Source organism: Varanus komodoensis, unplaced genomic scaffold (genome assembly GCF_004798865.1).
Source record: "Varanus komodoensis strain SLA01 unplaced genomic scaffold, ASM479886v1 scaffold7_1, whole genome shotgun sequence".
NCBI classification, from domain to species: domain Eukaryota; kingdom Metazoa; phylum Chordata; class Lepidosauria; order Squamata; family Varanidae; genus Varanus; species Varanus komodoensis.
Window position 1 is genome coordinate 9227725 of NW_025336479.1, and position 18797 is coordinate 9246521.

At 42.0% G+C, this 18797-nt stretch overlaps 2 protein-coding genes across 2 annotated transcripts in view; both read left to right on the forward strand.

Annotated features, from left to right (window-relative positions):
• The first annotated feature begins 3286 nt into the window (after positions 1-3286).
• MFSD6L (major facilitator superfamily domain containing 6 like) lies at positions 3287-10952 on the forward strand. Its single transcript, XM_044453716.1, has 2 exons — positions 3287-3323; positions 8845-10952. Exon 2 carries the CDS (start codon positions 8879-8881, stop codon positions 10811-10813), a length of 1935 nt encoding a protein of 644 aa, XP_044309651.1. The 5' UTR covers positions 3287-3323; positions 8845-8878; the 3' UTR covers positions 10814-10952.
• Positions 10953-17753: 6801 nt separating this feature from the next.
• LOC123035482 (bMERB domain-containing protein 1-like) overlaps positions 17754-18797 on the forward strand; it is a 29596-nt gene continuing 28552 nt past the window's right edge. The window contains exon 1 of the mRNA XM_044453725.1: positions 17754-17939. Within this exon, the coding sequence (XP_044309660.1) occupies positions 17861-17939 (79 nt within the window). The 5' untranslated portion in view covers positions 17754-17860. The remainder of the gene's footprint in view (positions 17940-18797) is intronic.

Here is an 18797-nt window from a genome sequence, read left to right on the forward strand (position 1 = left end):
GTTTGATGTCATGTGTGCTTGTGTGTATTGACTAAGGAAGGAGGATGGCTTGGAGAGGTCACATTGAAGATCGTCTGGTGCGATGGGCCTGGACTTAGGGAACTCATATAGATGCCACTGGAAAAGTTTAGGAGAAGCCTACAATATTTCTTTAGCAGATTTCTTACATTCTTGTTGTATTATGCAATGTAATGAATATTATTTTGTAGCATTTATAGGCTCCCCCTCCCCCAGATGGCATTCAGGTACTAAAAACAAAAGCCACTTGTATTGCTTGGTGAATATGCTCCAAACAAATTATTTGTGCCCAAGGAATTTTGACCCTGGAAAGTTTACAAGGACCTTCCACTGAAACAGAAAGTACTGTACTGTACCTTACTACCTGATCCTAAACCTTGCTTTTACAAGATTAAACATTTTTAATAAACATAATAAACATAAAGCAGCAACAGTTACTGCAGAATTCTCTAAATGAATCAAAGGTATGATGACATAAAGTTTCATGTTTTCAAAGCCTGCTGTAATTATGCTTAGCTGAAGGAAAAAACAGAATTAGTGTAGCTCCTTATTCCAGCTAAACCATCTGAAATTCAGGTGTCCCAGTTTCCTACCTCGCTGTGGCACCTTGACTTTGAAATCTTCTCTACAGGGCCCTGTATTGCCATTCTGATGCCTGGCAAAGACCTGTTAATTTTCTCAGTCTTTCAAAATGCTTTAAACCACTGTGGAAACTTTCTATTTGCTCTTTGTTGTCTTTTATTTGGTCTTCATTGTATTGTTTTAATGATGACTAGCATGATTCACTTTATTCATACCCTTTTTTTTTGCAAGGAACTCAAGGCAGCTTACATAATCCTTCTTCTCATCATTTTATCCTCACAAGAACACTGTGAGGCACATTAGACTGAGAGTCAGTGACTAGCCAAATTCTTCAGTGTTCTTCACAGTGTTAAGGACTAGCACCTGATTCTCCCAAGTCCCAGTATGCTAACCACTAAACCACACTGGCCCTTGCTAGGTGCAAGGGTGTAATGAAGTGCCTCCACTTATTTTGGAGGGAGCCCTCAGGAATGCTGCTGGATCTCTGAAGCCAGGGTCACTGTCTTTCCCCCACTGCCTCTCAAGAGACTTAATTTTGTTGATTTGTGGCTGACAGCTGCCACTGTGTCAGTGTCCTGAATTTAATAGGTTAAGAACAGGGCGTTCTTTCAGCACTTCCTAACAGTTCCTGGGAACTACCTGTCTGGAGAGGCCTGCCAGGTGTGCACATGTATTTTATGTGAGACTTTCCCTCATGGTCAGCTTGCCTTTACTGCTCCAAAAATGACCTCCCATCACCACTACATTCACACCACACATTTGGAAATGCTTTTACTCCACTTTAAACAGGATTTATTTCCCTAAAGACTCTTGGGGACCAGAGTTTGTCAAGGGTACTGAGTGTCATTAGTGGACACCTATTCCTCACACGGAGAGGTACTTTCCAGAATTCCTGGGGAGGAGGCATGGACTGATAAACCATTCTGGAAACTGTAGCTCTGTGAGGTGAATAGGTGTTTTCTAGAAGTTCTTAGCACCACAATTATTTGGAAGGAATAACAGCTAAAGTGGAAAAAAAGTATTGTAACTGGAGTATATTCACTAGAATCAATGGGCAAGATTAGCTATAGCTATACATTCCTCTTACTTCAGTTTGGATATTTTATGCATGATTCTGCATGGATCCAATGGGAGTACAATAGAAGATCATTATTTTGAGAAACTGGAACCCTTAAACTATGGATTCTGACTCATATTCTGACTCTTCCACACATTTGCACACACAAATTAAAAGTAACCAAATAGAGAACTGTCAATCCAGACTGCTGCTCTTGAGAGAAATAAATACATGTTTCTATAAATGGGGTAATTATTGCCTGAGTTTCCTTTTTTCCTCTTCCTTCCCAGTACCTTTTCCCTTGTATGTCATGTTTTTAGATAGTAAGTCTGTGGGCAGGAACTGCCTTATTAATTCCACATAAGTCACTCTGGGAGCTTTTTGGCTGGAGAGCAGAGTATGGATGTTTAAAAATAACTAAGAAATAACTTCTAGAAGCTGTTATTGTTTCACCTCAAAAAGAAGATACTCTCATCTCGCACTCATTTGTTCTTGTTTAGTCACAAAGACATGTCCAGCCCTCCACAATCCCATGGACCACAGCACACCAGGCTCTCCTGTCCTCCACCATCCCCAGGAGCCCAGCAACCCCACATCCACCACACCAGTGACTCCATCCAGCCACCTCACCCTCTGCCATCCCTTTCTCCTTTTGCCTTCAATCATTACCAGCATCAGGGTCGTATCCAATGAGCCCTTCCTTCTCATTAGATGGCCAAAATATTTGAGCTTCAGCTTCAGCATCTGTCCTTCTAGAGAACAGTCAGGGCTGATTTCCTTTGAGATTGACTGATCTGATCAGATTTTCATTCATTATTCAAGAGAAATTCAAACAAAGTGACAAAGTTCATTTTTATTGTATAATCATAGTTTGGATAGGCTTCGGGTGTGGCTTTGGAGTGCGGCTCTATCATGAAGGGATCCCCCCACTTCTCAATTTGCCACTACACCACTGCTTAGGTGTCCTGGTATACCTAAGATTGTGCAGTAAATATCCAATGAAATGAAAACCTGTTTTAAAGGAAAAGGCTAAACATATTTTGTCAAGTGTGCCTAGAACATGCACAGAATGGTTCCTTTTTCCGGGAAAGCACACCAGGCACATTCCTAAAGCCGCTCTCCCTGCAGGCTTGAGGTTGCAATGCTATATCCATTGTTCTGGAGGGCCCGCTGTACCCAGTGGGCTTTCTGAGTAGACACATAGAGGTTTTCTCTGTAATTCCGACTGCCCTAGAACAACTTGGACAGGGACGCCGGTCTCTGCCAAGTACGGAAAAAGAGGCAATCAGCGGGATGGAGAAGGTGGAACGGAGGCAAGGTCTTCTCAGACGACCAGAGATGGTGGGCAGCGGCTCGTCCGGGAAGCCTTCTGGAAGATCTTGAAGGCCACCCGCCGTGTCCTAGCAACAGCTTGCCTCCCCCTTAGGAGCCCGGGCCGAGCCCCTGGCCGCCTTCGAAGAGGAGGAGGGCATCCGAGAAGAGAGCCGGCGGACGGTCCCTCGGGGGTAGCCCGAAGCGCAAGCCTTACAGGTGCAGAGGGCGGGGCCTCCCTCGGCACGGGCAGGTGCTCCTTGGCGCATGCGCGATGCACATCTTCAGTTACCAGTAGGCTGCGGCTGTGGTTCGCGTGGGACGGCGGAAGGAGAAGTTTGCCCCTTCCCCTCAGGTACGGGAGACCCCGTGCGCGTGGCGAGAGGGGCGGTCGCGGTTGCCATGGCAGCCGTCCTGCGGTGCGGGGAGAGGATGGGCGGCTCACGGTGCCCAGGCCCCGCTTGCTGCGGCATGAACGGGAGGGGGCCGCCCGTCGTGCTGCGCTGCTGACGCCGGACCGCGGAGCGCGAGCGGCTCGTGATGGCTGGCCGGCGGGAGCGCCACCCTAACGGCCTGCCCTGGTACTTCTGAACGCATCGCCCGTGTGAATAGCGCATGTCCGTGCCCCCACCCCCGCAACGGCTTCCGCCTCTTAGCCAGGCCGAATAGCAGCGGCTCAGCCGCTCGCAGCAACTTGGTTATGTCTAGCGGAGAGCTGAGAAGTAGGGCACTGAAGCCTGGTGGCCATTAGAGCCAGTTGGTTATCACTACTACTACTGTCGTTATTGTGCACAACAATATTGTTGTTATGCACAACATTACAATTTTCAGAATGGTTAGTACGGACAAGAGTTACACTGTTCAGTACGTTTCTAGAAAACACCTTCCCCTTTTCCTAGTCTTAGAAACTCTTTACTTTTAAAGAACCCTTTCTTCTGAAACTTAAATGTCTGAAACTGAAAGAGGGACGGAGTGAAAGGTTTACAGATACCTGTATGCCTTAACACGAAAATGGAGAAACTGCCTGTACATTTTCCATTTCTGAAGTGCACAACTCCTGACGTTTGAATTATTTTTAATAATTATGAACAGGTAACACGTTTAAGGGAGATTATGCCTAATAGTTTTGCAGTGTCCCACGACTTCTCCCTGGAGTAGAAAATCTGCTATAGGTGTGGGTTGCACTTGCTTTCAATTCTTCTATGCCTTGTAAAAGATAGTGCTCTGCCTGCAGCCAAAACTTACAGAGTACAGGTGTAACTACTGCTGTTGAGGGTTTCTTGGCACCAATATTTTACACATTGCAGCTGCTATGCATGCTATCAAGGAAAATCTCAGCATCTTTCAGTTCTTTTAATTCTTCCTTTGCTGTTCCCTAAAACCCTAGTATAATTTAACCAAATTATAACTAGAAGGCTCTTCTAATTTTCACTTGCATCCATTCAAAATATTTGTTACTAAATATTATTTCTGTACTGCCCAATAGCTAGGACTTTCTGGGAGGTTTAGAACACACATAAAATACAATATAACATGCAGACAACAATAAAAACATAAAAAATACCATACAAGATTTAAAAGCCAAATATAAAGTAGATCTAAAATCTATAATAGCTTAAACAAATTAAATCATAAGACCTGTTCAAGCTGCTAACATAAGCCCCAGTATAATAGCAAACTAATTAAATGTCCTGTGGTAGAGGACACTCACAACCTGGTGCTAAAAAGATATTAAACCTGGAGCCAGGCAGGCTGTAGTGGGGAACTTGTTCTATAATTCAGCTTTCACTGAAAAGGCTACTTTCCTTGTTACCACCAGCCAAGCCTCGTTTGCAGGGGGCAATCAGAGGCAGGTCCCAGATCCTGATCACAGTATTCGGGTAGATTGTGGTAGAGAGAGGTGTTCGATCAAGTATTGCAGTCCCAAGCCATATAAAGTTTTATAGGTTAAATCCAGCTCTTTGAATATAGGCAGCCAATGCAAGTAGGCCAGAATTGGTGTTATATGCCTCTGTTATTTATCTGGCTGCTACATTTTGCATAAATTGCAGCTCCTAAACAGTTCTATGTAGAGCATATTGCACTAATCTAGTTTAGAGACTACCAGAGTATAGATTACTGAAACCAGGTTATCCCTGTCCTGATAGGTGCATAGATGAGTCACCAGCTGAAGCTTGTAGAAGGCATTCTGTGCCACTAAAGCCACCTGGGCCTCAGGTGATAATGGTGTCTTAAAGAGCACTTGTTGTTAGTCGAGAAGTCATGTCCGACCCATCGCGACCCCATGGACAAAATTCCTCCAGGCCTTCCTGTACTCCACCACCCTCCGGAGTCCACTTAAGCTCATGCCAACTGCTTCAGTGACTCCATCCAGCCACCTCATCCTCTGCCGTCCCCTTCTTCTTTTGCCATCTATTGTTCCCAGGATCAGGGTCTTCTCCAGTGAGTCTTTCTGAGGTGGCCAAAGGATTTGAGTTTCATATTCAGTATCTGGCCTTCTTAAGAGCAGTCAGGGTTGATCTCCTCTAGGACTGACCGGTTTGATCGCCTTGCGGTCCAAGGGACTCGCAGGAATCTCCTCCAGTACCACAATTCAAAGGTTTCAATTCTTCGGCGCTCAGCCTTCCTTATGGTCCAGCTTTCACAGCCATACATTGCAACTGGGAAAACCATAGCCTTGACTATACGCACTTTTGTTGGCAGGGTGATGTCTCTGCTTTTTAGTATGCTGTCTAGATTTGCCATAGCTTTCCTCCCCAGGAGCAAGCATCTTTTAATTTCTTGGCTGCAGTCCCCATCTGCGGTGATCTTGGAGCCCAGGAAAATAAAATCTGTCATACCTCCCTTTCTTCCCCATCTATTTGCCAGAAAGTGGGATGACCAGACGCTGTGATCTTAGTTTTCTTAATGTTGAGCACTAATGAGCTACAAACCTGCTCCTTCAGGAGGCATGTGATCCCATCTAGAATAGGTTGAACTCTCTACATTTTGTCAGAACTGCCAATAACAGCATCTTAGTCTTGTCTGCTTTGAGTTTCTAGTCGATTGTTGCAGCCAGGCACTGGTTTAGCACATCCACAACCTCACCTGCTGAAAATGAAAAGGGGAAATAAAGTGGCATGACATCAGCATACTGATAACTCTGGATGACCCCATGCAACAGTTTTATGTAGATGTTAAATAGCATGGGGGACAGACCAGACTCCTGCGAAACCCCATGCTGGAGAATCCAAGGCGCAGAGCAACATCCCCGTCACCATCTCTTGAATCTGGTTGTCCAAGTAGGAATGAAACCTACACTTATAACACTTGTAAACCTACATGGCAACACTTCCTACTCTCATTGCAGTCAGCCATCTCAGAAGTTATCATGGTCAATTGTATTAAAAACCACTGAGAGATCCAGGAGTACCAACAGGGTCACACATTCTCATTATCTCTTGGCATAGGTCATCATACAGGGCAACCAAAGCTCTTTCTGTGCCAAAACCTGGTTTCAATCCCAACTAAAATGGATCCAGATAATGTCTCAACCAAGAATGCCTGGAGCTGGTTGGCCATTGCCCATTCAGGAACCCTATTTGGGAAGGAGATATTTGCTAGTGGTCTTCTGGGTTTGGAGATGCACACACAAAACATAAAACTAAAATGATTCCCCTGAGAGAGAGAGGTGCAGGGGCGGGGGTGAAGATTGGAAAATACAGTAGTACTTTGGCTCACGAACTTAATCCGTTCCAGGACGCTGGTCATGATCCAAATTGATCATGAGCCGAGTTAAATTTCAATGTATAAATAAGGTTAATCTGTAACTATTTTTTTAACCAGAAAAATGTGAAGCAATGTGACAAAGAGCAACAAAGAGCACGGCCATCTCCTCGCCCCCCAGCATGACCGTGATCGTGTCCATCATCCTTGCATGCCCAGTCATCCCAGTGCACTGTGGCGGGGGCAAGGGAGAGATGGGAGTGAACACGGGTGTGCTGGGGAGGGGAGATGGCCGAGATCGCGGTTGTGCTCATGCAGAAAAGATGGGCGCAATTATGGGCGCACTTGTGCAGGAAAGACGGGCACGATCTTGGCCATCTCTCCCCCGCCCCCAGCATGATCATGGCCATCTCCCCACTCGGGGGTGGGGTGGGGTGGGGAGATGGCCACGATTGTGGTTGCCACCCAATGCGGAGTTTGTCACCTGAGTCAAAATTTTTATGAAATTTTTGTTTGTGACCCGATTTGGTCGTGAACTGAGGAGTTCATGAGCCGAGGTACCAGTGTACTCTTTCCTTTAACACCTGATGTCCTCTCTTATATCATTGGCAATGTATAACTCAAGCTCCTTTTGCTGACTAATATGTGGACTTTGTGCTATTTCCCAATCTGACACAGGAATTCTTTAAAAAATGTGTACAATATCTCTGCCATAGACATCGAAACCTAAATTTAGCAGTTCTGTTATATTCCCAAGCCATTCCTTTCTTCCCCCTAACATGTATCATTTTATTTCTTGATAAGGATGCAGGTGGCGCAGTGGTTTAAACTGCTGTGCTGCTGAGCTGGTTGATCGAAAGGTCGCCGGTTCGAATCTGCACAACGGGGTGAATTCCCGTTGCTCCGTCCCAGCTCCTGCCAACCTTGCAGTTTGAAAGCATGCAAATGCAAGTAGATAAAAAGGTACCCCTTCAGTGGGAAGGTAACAGTGTTCTGTGCACCTCGGTGTTTAGTCATGCTGGCCACATGACCATGGAGACTGTCTGCGAACAAACGCTGGCTCCCTTGGCTAGGAAACAGAGAATGGAGATGAGCGCTGCCCCCACGAGTCAGACATGACTGGACTGTCATGGGGAAACCTTTACCTTTACTTTTTTAAGCATGCAAATTATCCAAAAGTATCATACTACCCAACACAATTTCTAAAATATGTCTGCTATAACCAGATTTTGTAAGGTGGGGGGACCAGAATGGTCCACTCCTCACCATTCTTTAAAATACAAGCACTATCAAAGCCTGGATGTGTACTTTAAGAAATCTTTGGGTCTTTCCAGGCATTTAGTTTAATCATATATGTTTCTCATACAATACATATTTTCTCATTTGTTGTATAGAATCCAGATAGTTTCATTAAGCCACTACTTCCGTTGCATGATCATTTTTTTTCAGTGCAGCAGTGAAAGTATGATTCTTTCCTCATTTGCATATCCATTGCTCTTGAATAGTATGGACATACTTCCTATGCCATCACTAAAGATGATTGGTATAATTTCTTTCCCAATTTTAACTGTAGAATGTGGGTTTTTATTTTGAAATTTGTATTTTGCTTTTGGACTCTTTAAGCCTTTTGTGACCTTAAAAGTTTTAGACTACAGTCCTGCACATAGGATGTTTAGATCTCATTTGATTTTTAAAAACTTGTGTAAAAGTGGTAAATGATTATTCCCTGACTCATTCTGTAAGAGAGGGATGCCACTCATCTGTCAATGGATATTGCTTAGCATGAATGTAATGCTAAAAGTAAATTGTTTTCTTAAGCTATCTGGAAAGGCTCTAACAGCACAGGCCTATGACTACTAGGAAGTCATCCCATTGAGTTAAATGGCTTTATGTTCAAATAAGTGTGTATGCATGGATTATGGGGACCAGCAGGTAAAGAAGGATTTGTTTGATTTAGATTTTTAACTTGTTTATAAACTCCTAAAACCTCGGAGTTTTCTATGAACAAAACCAGCTGTTGTTGTATTGTTATTAGTTGCTAAAACTGCACTTCTGGTTGGATTACTAATGCTACGTTTTGCAGCACTATCAAGAAAAAAATGTCTCTTTTAATGCTTCTAATCTGTTTTACACTATGCTGACAAGTTTTTCTTTTCTTTCTTTATTTTCAGTACAAAATTGGGATTCAAGGCTGCAGCTGAAGCCATGAGTATAAACAGCCAGTGGGATGTGAACAAAGCTGTAACGCTTGCTACCTTGTTCCATTTTCTTTACAGTGCAGGAAATGCCTGCACGCTTCCATTTTTAACTCTATACTTTCGTCAGCTTGGCCTGACTGCACCATTAGTAGGGATTATAATAGGACTTAAGCACTTAATAACTTCCCTTTGGGCTCCACTTTGTTCCTATCTAGCAAAAACACATAATAAAAGGAAACTCCTCATAAGTGGATCACTGCTGTGCTCAGTTGGAGCTAGTTTACTTCTTAGTCTTGTCCCACCACTGAGCAAGAACATTGTCCATAATTATTGTAACATGAGCCAACATCCAGGTAAACTACTGACTGCAACTCAGGTACCTGATAGAAGTATGATCAGTCTGAGTACATTGAATATCAGTCCTGCTCCAAATGACAAAATGACACCAACTGAATTGCTTGGAATGGTCTCAAAGGACCTGGTTAGTACTGGAAAACCAGCTGTAACAGTTACGCCATTGAATATGTATTCGTCTGTAAATATTCCTTCTGCGATAAACAGTGGACTCAATGATACTACTATAGGTGCACAGCAATTCACAGGCTTGACATCTGGTACTTCTTGGAAAGAAATTTCCCCAGGAGGACAAATGTTAGAGGCACCTGTGCCTGTGAAGGCAGCTAGAAGCTCAATTACAGACATCATGAATAGCAGAGAAAATGCTCAGAAAAATGGCTCATCAAGAAGAAATATTAGTTTCGTATCTCACACAGCCCCAGTACCCCCAATGGAGGCACCATATATATTAAAAAACCTTTCAGGACGCTGGGAAATAGAACAGGATGAAAGCTCTCAGTTACTGCAAGGTACTGACTTCTTGGACAGTGAGCATCAGGTCTTCCTTATGGTGCTAGGTGCTGTTGTGCTTTGGGAGCTTTTAGCTGCTCCTCTTGGCTGGATGGTTGATGACAGCCTCTATGAATACCTTGACTTTGTTGATGCTGCAGACAAATATGGAAACCTTTGGATCTGGAGTTATTTAGGTGCATCTGTGGGAGTCTGCAGCATAGCAGTGTTTGTGGATCAACTAGACTGTTTTTTGAGCACTAATATTCCACGTTTTTCAGTTCATTTTTATGGCTATGCCTTGTTGATAACTCTAACATTACTTGTTAGTGTTTTCTTTCCAGTCCATGTGTCCAAAAAAAATGAACATGTCAATAAAACAGGCAAAGCTTTGAACCTTATTGGGAGTGATGGCCGAACCATCCTGTCTGCTGTCACTGTCTTCCTCACAGGTGCCATTGGGTCAACTGTGCAGAATTTTCTTTTCTGGCAAATGCAAGACCAAGGCAGCAGTGAGTTATACATGGGCCTCTCAGTGGCCATTGGACTGATTGCTGAAATTCTGCTCTACTTCTTCAAAAGCAAACTACTAAGGGCTCTCTCAGGTGGTGGAACTGTTGCCATGAGCTTAAGCTGCCTAGCAGCACAGCTGCTCTATTATTCATTCCTATGGAACGCCTGGGCAGTGCTGCCAATCCAGATCTTCTGTGCCTTCAGCAATGGAGCCTTGTGGTGGGCTGTGAACATGCTGGCAGATGACATTGCCACTCCCGGCACAGAGCGATCACTGCATCTTGTCTTACAGGGCCTCTCTTGTGGATGTGGAGCCAGTCTGGGAAGTTTTGCAGGGGGGTTTGTTGTGAACAGTTTTGGCCTAGCAGTACTCTACAGGGCATGCTCCATTACTTTAATGCTCTGGTTAATCTTGTTCATGATTGTCCAATCTAAGTTGCCACGCCAGAAAAGAATTAATTACTCCCGTCTCTTAGCTGCGGATTCTAGTGATATGAGTGACTCTGATGATGATTATTATGATAAGGAAAGGGACTGGCTGGTAAAAGCTATGAAAGATGAGAACTTCAATAGGAATTGGTAAAAGTCTTGCATTTCATCAGTAACAGACCAAAGAACAGACTTCAAAGAAATAGGATGAAGTTATTATAAATGATGCACATTGAAATTATAAGGAGGTATTCTGCTAACTGTGGGATACTTTTGGTGTATATACTTGCTCAGGAAGCAATTATAAAGATTTTATAAATACTTTATTTTCTTAAGATTAATTTATTATTAAGTACTTGCAGCAATTTCGCTTTCTAAAATTTATGTTTTCAAGATTCAGGCAAAGGGGACTTCAAATTGTTTCTGCTGAATTTAATATCATTTTAGTCTTCCAGATGTTTTGTTAAGCTTTAAAATCATAGCTAGCCGTACTTCAGGGTGTAGGTTCATAGCAACTGAATAATGTTTTAACTCTTAAAATTTGGGCAGTGACTGCCAAGGAAGGAATATTCTGCTTGCCTTTTGCTGAGCCAAGTTCTTTGGGGATAACAAAGCACTTTTAAGAAAGTGGCTGGGATTTTACAGTGGAAGATGTTTGTTTTATTTTTGCCAAACCAGCCAGCTTTCTTTTGCTTAGTTTTTTAAAAACCCCATAAGATAAAATGCCAATCATCAGTCAGAAAACTTTTATTGGCTGAAAGCCATTTTAAAAATCATTTCACATATCTGCAACAAATATAAAATCTACGTAGCATGTGTGAAAATGCACAGGCACAGAAGGGAGATAGGGAGGCTTCTAGGATGTATGACTTAGTTTCACTTAGCTGATTCATATTAGGAATCACTTGTATAATGCATAGTGTAAGTACATAAAAGAGGCTCAGACACAGAGCACTTCCAAATGGAGGGCTCCCAGCACTAACAATCCAAAGGCATTGTACAGCTTTTCTTAATAGATTTTTTCCAATTTAAAATGGATGGAAGAAGCAGTGGGAAAACATGAGAGAGCTATAAATTGAAAACAGTGATTCTGAAACACCCACACCTTTGTAAAATTATGTGAATGAGACAATGAGATTGCAAACTTAAGAGGCTTGCCTGAAGCACTATTGTTTTTAAGGGAGGAAAATGTTACAAAGCCCACAATAAGGCATTTGACTCCCACTGTGATGTTCTAATTAGAGAATATACTCTTACTGATAGTAGGTATATGTGCATATGTGCTGGAGAAGGGTTCTATAGTCATTTCACAGGGGAATCAAAATTCAGAGGGCTATTATAGAAGGGAGGCTGTTCTTTCAAAACCCACACAACAGAAAGCATTCACCTTTTGCCCCCATCTTGCAGCTAGTAGCAAATAAGCACAGTCTGTTTGCCTAGTAAAAAGTACACCACTGCCAACAAACTGCCTTTTGATTGGAGGAAATTCGGATGGCATGTTTTCAATTAAAAGTTGCTACAGAGGATGGTATTTAGGGGAGATGGGAAGCAATCTTCTTTTTAATGCATTCATCAGTAAGAGAAACACATTTCAGATTGCCTATTTAAGAGTTCTCTCTGACACAAATTACTTTTGCCATCCACAAAAGTTTTCTTTTGAATAGATTTGTCCTAGGGTTGCGATAATGTAAAATCATTATCATACTGAGCTGGTTTACCCATAATGATAAGCCATGGTGAATATTAGCCACAGTGGGTTGGTTGTTCACTTCCTAACCCATGTTATTTCCCATAGACAATCAGATACTAGCTTGCTGTGACTTGTTTTCCCAAAGTACTGCTGCCCACTCCTGGCTTGTATCCCATGGATCTTTATGGTGAAACCTCAGCAGTATACTTCACAGATTGGACAGAAAACAGACTTTAGTCTCTTCAAAATTCCCATTGAATAGCACTCATTTACTTTGTCTTACTGTATAGTTCTTGATTAAATGGTTTCCTGCCTTAAGTATCTATGACCCCATGTTTGATTTTTCCCTATCAGCTGTGTTCCAGATTGTGGCAGATTTTCTTTGTCCATGGAATTCAGTGGGAGCTCTTGAAAACCAAAGCTTTCCCTGTATGACTAAACCTGGCCTTCACTGACATAACTTTACCCCAGGGTTCTGTCTTAGTTATAGTGGAATATGAGAAGTGTTAATTAGTTCTTACATTATGTCCATGGGATGCCTTTTGACATTAATTTGGGAAGTGAGTACATATATTTTGTTGAAATGTATCATCTACCCTGTATGTTCAGGAAAGATTGAATTGGATCTTTTGTATCAAGCTGTAGGAATGCATCCTCAAACAAATTGCAGGGTGACTCATTCTCATAAAATGTTTTCATGTTTATCCATCCATACAAATAATTTCAGAAGGCATTCTGAAGAAGATGACTATTGTGTTCGAACGTATGACTGGTATATTTAGTATGACTTACATTGGTTTAGGTTGCAATTGTATGGATGTTCAGACAGATAAAAAATTCTTACAGCTCCCAGCATTCTCCATCCAAAATGAATAGTTTAACTAACAAAAATATTTGGGAAAGATCCAGTAGAAATTTTTCAGATTTATTATTATTGTTATTATTTTGCAGTGGAGAACAGAGAATCCTATACATACCTTCCTGGGAGTAAATCTTAATGAGCACAGTGGAACTTTTTTCTGGGTATACATGCAGAAGATTGTGCAGTACTGCAGAGCACATGGTTAATTCTTTAGGAAGTCAGCGGAACTTAAAAATGCTTAAGTTCAGCTGAATTGTGTTGATAGTTCTGACCAAATTTATATATAGAAGGGAATATAATATGATATAAATGTGTTTTAAATAGTTACAAAACCACAGTAAGAACTGTAAGCTATTACTTTGCCGCTCTCACAGGTATTAGTCAGTGTCCATGGCTCATATGCTAAGAACTTTAAAGAAGTTTCTGACTTATTTCCAGCTTATTAGAAATATGCAGAATCATCTTTCTGTGTCTTGCTTCAGGCCATTAAAAATGTATGTGCTTCCAAAACAGTAAAGACACTTTCAAATCACCTTTTCCATACTTCCCTTCACTGTTAATTGACCCATTTTCCCCTATCACAAGGCCTTTCAGTACTTACTGACATAAATATTGTGCATCCTGATTCTGAATTTATTCTAGTCTTGTACCTTGATTATATGTGCTTAATTCAGTTGTGTTTTTATCGCCGAATTACTTCAGCTCCTTTTCAAGTAAATTGTCATCTATTCACACTGCTCTGTACAGTGGTACCTTGGCTCTCAGACACCTCAGTTCATGACCAAACCGGATTGTGAACAGAAATTTCAGAAAATTTTTGCCTCAGGTCGCAAACTCCGCATTGGGGAACGATCGTGCCCATCTTCCCTGCATGGGTGCAATCACAGTCGTGCTCAGGGGAGGGGGGAGATGACCATGATCATGCTGGGGTGGGGGGGGGGGGGATGGCCACAATCTTTGTTGTTCTTTGTGGTTATAGAATGGTTATAGAACGGATTAACCTTATTTACATTGAACCTTATGGGGAAATTTGACTTGGGTCACAACCAATTTGGGTCACAACCAGGGTCATGGAACGGATTAAGTTTGTGAGCCAAGGTACCACTGTATCTGAAAATTATGCTAAGTATACCTGGTTTTGATTCCAAATTGCAAAACATTCTTGAGTATGGTTAGAGTTCAGTTTAACCAAATTATAATGTGGTCGATATGTTGTATCATCTTCTACCAAGGCATATGCATGAATTTGTAACGATAGAAATCACCTTCTGCAGCACTTCCCAGGTATTTGCTTTCTCTCTGGCTTTTTACTGTAACTGTGCAAGGCTGAACGTATTGTTTCACTAAGTATTTCCACTGGATTTGCTTTATTGTGGGATTTAAATATTCTGTGACTTGTTTAGAGTTTCACAGATTGTCTTAATACCAAGTCAACAAATAGAAATGTGTTAACAAGTGTAGATGAGGAGAGATTTTTAGTTTCTCTGCATTTGTCCTAAAGGTGTATGAATCATTCCAGGTTCCTCAAAAGATCTGACATAATCAGAAAACATTTCCACAAAAGAGATTCAGTAGGAAATTAAAAAAAAAAAACCTGAAAATGAATACTGGATAAGTAGATTTTCCCCAGTTCTGCTTTTAGCAAATTGGTTTCATTCTTTGGAACACCTGAAAGCAGATGTGTAATTTCTCCATTTGGTTTATGTCAATACATTGTAATGAGGAATTTTTAAAATGTGAAAGAACATGCTTTTTATTTGCCACTTAAATCCTTGCATTCAGTGCTACTGAACTGTAGAGTCACACTCTATTTTAGCAGTATATGAAGCCCTTGTGATGAGGACCACTGGAACCTAAGTTTATATGGATTGTTCTTCATTATGTGAAATAATGAAGAATTTCTGTCTGGTATTCAAGTATTAGGATTTTGGCTATTTCTTTAGAGAATTTATGGCTGGATTCCTTACATTCTTCCTGATAAGCTGGATACGTTGAAATTCCTTTTGCTGATAATGTGAGAAATTGTAACTTTAAAAAGTAAATATTGATTCTTATAAAAGTCAAAAGACAGTATATGTTGAACCGAATCAAGAAGTGATAGCAGATGTACAAGAACTTCTGAATTCCAAATTCCTACTTTCTCCCCAAAATACTACATGCGCCCTTTCTTACTAATTATGAAGAGGTTATATATTGCTAGTGTGTATACATATTCGTAGAGTGTGCACGTGCATGCAGTTAGTACTTTGGATTTATATTGTCTACATTAGTTGTATTAAATTTAGTAACTATGCTAAGGATGGATTTATAGATCTCTCTCTTTTTTTAAGAATGCAAATGGATGATAAATACCACACTACTATTTCCAGGCTGACTCTTAACGGTGAGTGGAGAATCAACTTTTTTTCTGAACCTGAGCTGGAACCTGGGTTCCTCCCACATTGGACTTCGCATGATTGGCATGAAATACCTGTTTTAAAATGCTGCCATGCCTTGTATAACGTAATTCAGCTGTTCATGCTCCACTGCCTACAAACTCTTAGCAAACGGCAAGATTAAATAGTGGGTAATCATTCCCTCCCACAATGAAAATAGGTTTAGTGGTTCTCTGAAACAGAAAGGCAGAATAGTACATACAAAAGCAAATAGTCCACACTGTACACAATCATCCTGGGGAGGACATTGCCCCAAAGCATGCGATTGATGTTTAGCATATGTGATTACCCGCAGGTACTGGATATAAGGAAGTTGTCAGGCCTGAGCTGTTTTCCATGATAGTTGAACGTGCAACTTCCATTTTCAGAGACAGTATATCTTGTAATAGGAGTTGCTGGATCAACTAAAGAAATCCCCATTGAACCTGTTCAAGAACCTCACTAGGACACTGGTCTGTTTGTATGGCTTCTGGTGTGAGTTGCTAGCAATATTTCTGCTAAGGAGTCCTGTATCCTGATGCTAGCAGCATCAGAGCAGTATAGCATGTAGAACTTCGCCAGCTGCAGTTCTCCCCAGCATGGAAAGTGTGTGATAGGAATAGATGTTCTGGTTGAACTGCTGCTTCTCAAAGGCATCATTAGGGGTAAAAAAATAGCAAACAATATAAGAAAGGGCAGGAAGTGATAGAGACATCAAGGCATGGAGACAGACAGCTGTGTGCTCAATTAGTAGTAAGACATCATAGGATGTTCTGGGAAGATTTCAAGTTGCTGCTCAGGGCTGGAATTCTGCTGTTAGTGCTAAAGATCACCTGTGAGGAACTTATCGTCTATTGCTTTAAGCCTTCTTTTCCAGAAGACTCCATCCTAAAATTTTTCAAGGACAGCATATTGCAGCATGGTAAGTACTGAGCTCAGTTCTGGTCCCTTCTACGATGCCCTCTGATCTTTAACATAGAAAGATCCTATTGGATCAGACCAAAAATCACAATGGCCAACTAGAAAGATATTGGAATCTAATAGGCAATAGCCCACAACCACTGTGGTTTCTCAGCAACTGGTATTCAGAAGCTTGCTGCCTCTGAATCTAGAGGTGGCATATAGCCATCATGGCTAATGCCATCGAGAGCCTGATCCTCTGCCTAATTTCCTATCAAAGCCAACTTAACTATGTTTTCCACCAGTTTAGCTGGAACAGTTACCATATATGAGTCAGGCTGCATTGTAGGGGACTCTGAAAAATCACCCTTGGAAAAACCAAACTGATTATAATAGCAAGTTAGAAGAGAAGACACAAAGTAGTGTGGCATTTCCAGGGACTATTCCAGCTCATTATGAGATGCACCTTTAAAAATGTGCCTCTTGTAAATAAAACCAGAGAGTTGGTTTTAATTTCTAAAGTATTGGTTGTAACAAGAAGGAGCACACCATATGTGCTAATAATGTCTGCACTGCTGTATCTTTAATGAATTCAAATTACTCTAGTCAGACAACAGACATGGAAGTGTAGTCTAGGTAACATACCATCAACTAAAGGAAGCAATTGACTGAAACAATGGACATCCCTCTGCCATTCCAATCTGAATGGGAAGCATATTTAGAAAAACACACCTGAGTAAACAAAACATAGGGAGTAGGAAGCAGAAATGCTTGTGGGCTTTCCGCATCCATTGAATTGATCATTCTGGGAAACAGGATGCCAAGCTTATTCTGAAAGAACTGTGTAATATAGTTTCAGCTCATACCTAGCACAGTTGCACATAGAGAAAGGAAACATTCAGCATGAGTAGCTGAGTACCTTGTAAATGAAGCTTGTGAGGTGGTAATAAAATTTACTTTGGTGTTCATTTTCTAAAGGTCTGGAAAGGGTCAAACTGAGCTGTTTGCCCTTGCTTCCGCCAGAGGGCGCCCCTCTGTGTCACAAATGGACCTATATCTAGACTCCTGCAGCTTCTGATTCTATTTTATCTCCAGGCAGCTGTGCAAACGCATCTTGGTGTGGAACTGGCAGGCGGTGGCAGCTGCCAGGCAGGTACCAGGACTTAGCTGTGTTCTGTGCTGCTTTGATTTTTTTCTAAATGCTAATTTCTCATTCAAAGGATGTGCTCTAGCTTCCTGGCAAGTGGTTTTCCTTAGAAGTGCTCCGCAGAGACTTCTGACGATTAAAACAAAAAGAAAAAAGGGGGATTTTAAAAACCAAAGCAAGGGGTGAGGATGGAAAAGGAGAGCAAAGCATCCACCCAGTATGGATCCCTGGAGTCAACCAAGTGGACAGCAGTCAGTTCGGGCACAGGTGAGATTACTTTGCATGCCTGGGGAGTGGTGGTCAACTCCCAACTCCTTGTCACTTCTTACCCTCTTCAGTGGGGCTCAGATCTTGGCTGTTCTGCATGATGAGTGCATGTAAGTCTGTGTTGTATCCATGTGTAAAAGAGATGTATTATTTGCCAGCCCATGATCTGCTTATTTTGATCTTCCTTGAAAGTTGATCAGCAGTGGAGCGAAGACTGATTGCTCAGTCCTTCTCCCCCACCCTGTTCCTGGGGATGCCCACTGGGGTAAGGAGAGCCACCTGCCTAATTCACTGGCAGCAGAAATTGAGTGTGTTTCTGGTAGTGACATGCAGAGCAGAGTAATCTGGCTGGGGACCAAGAGCTTGAGTCTGTTCATTCACAAAAAACAAAAACAAAAAAAATCTGGCATGGATTCTTGCAGGATGGAGTATTGGGCATGCTGAGCTGGCAAAGCCCCAGCAGCTCACTGGGGTATGCCTTGAGGGGAAGGTATGTGGATGACACAGGGAGAGTGAGCAATGCCATGATTGCCTCCGGAGATAAAACGAATGAGTTTGTGTCTCCAGGAAAGGCAGAATCCTCATGGATGAAACTGTGCTACCCTGAGGTTAAACCTGTGTTTCTCTAAAAAGAATTCATTTACTTAACACGTAGCTTTTGAGCAGTATTCAGGGAAGACACTGGCAAGGATTTATTTCCTTGCAACGCAGCTTAGCACCTTCAGTGCCAGCTCCTTGTTTTTGTGAATGGACACAACCAGGCAAGCCACAAGGGAGCTCTGACAACAGGCAGCGTGGAGCCAATGCAAGACTTCCTATTCTTGAATGGCAGTGCAGAACTGATGGTTGCACCTCTGC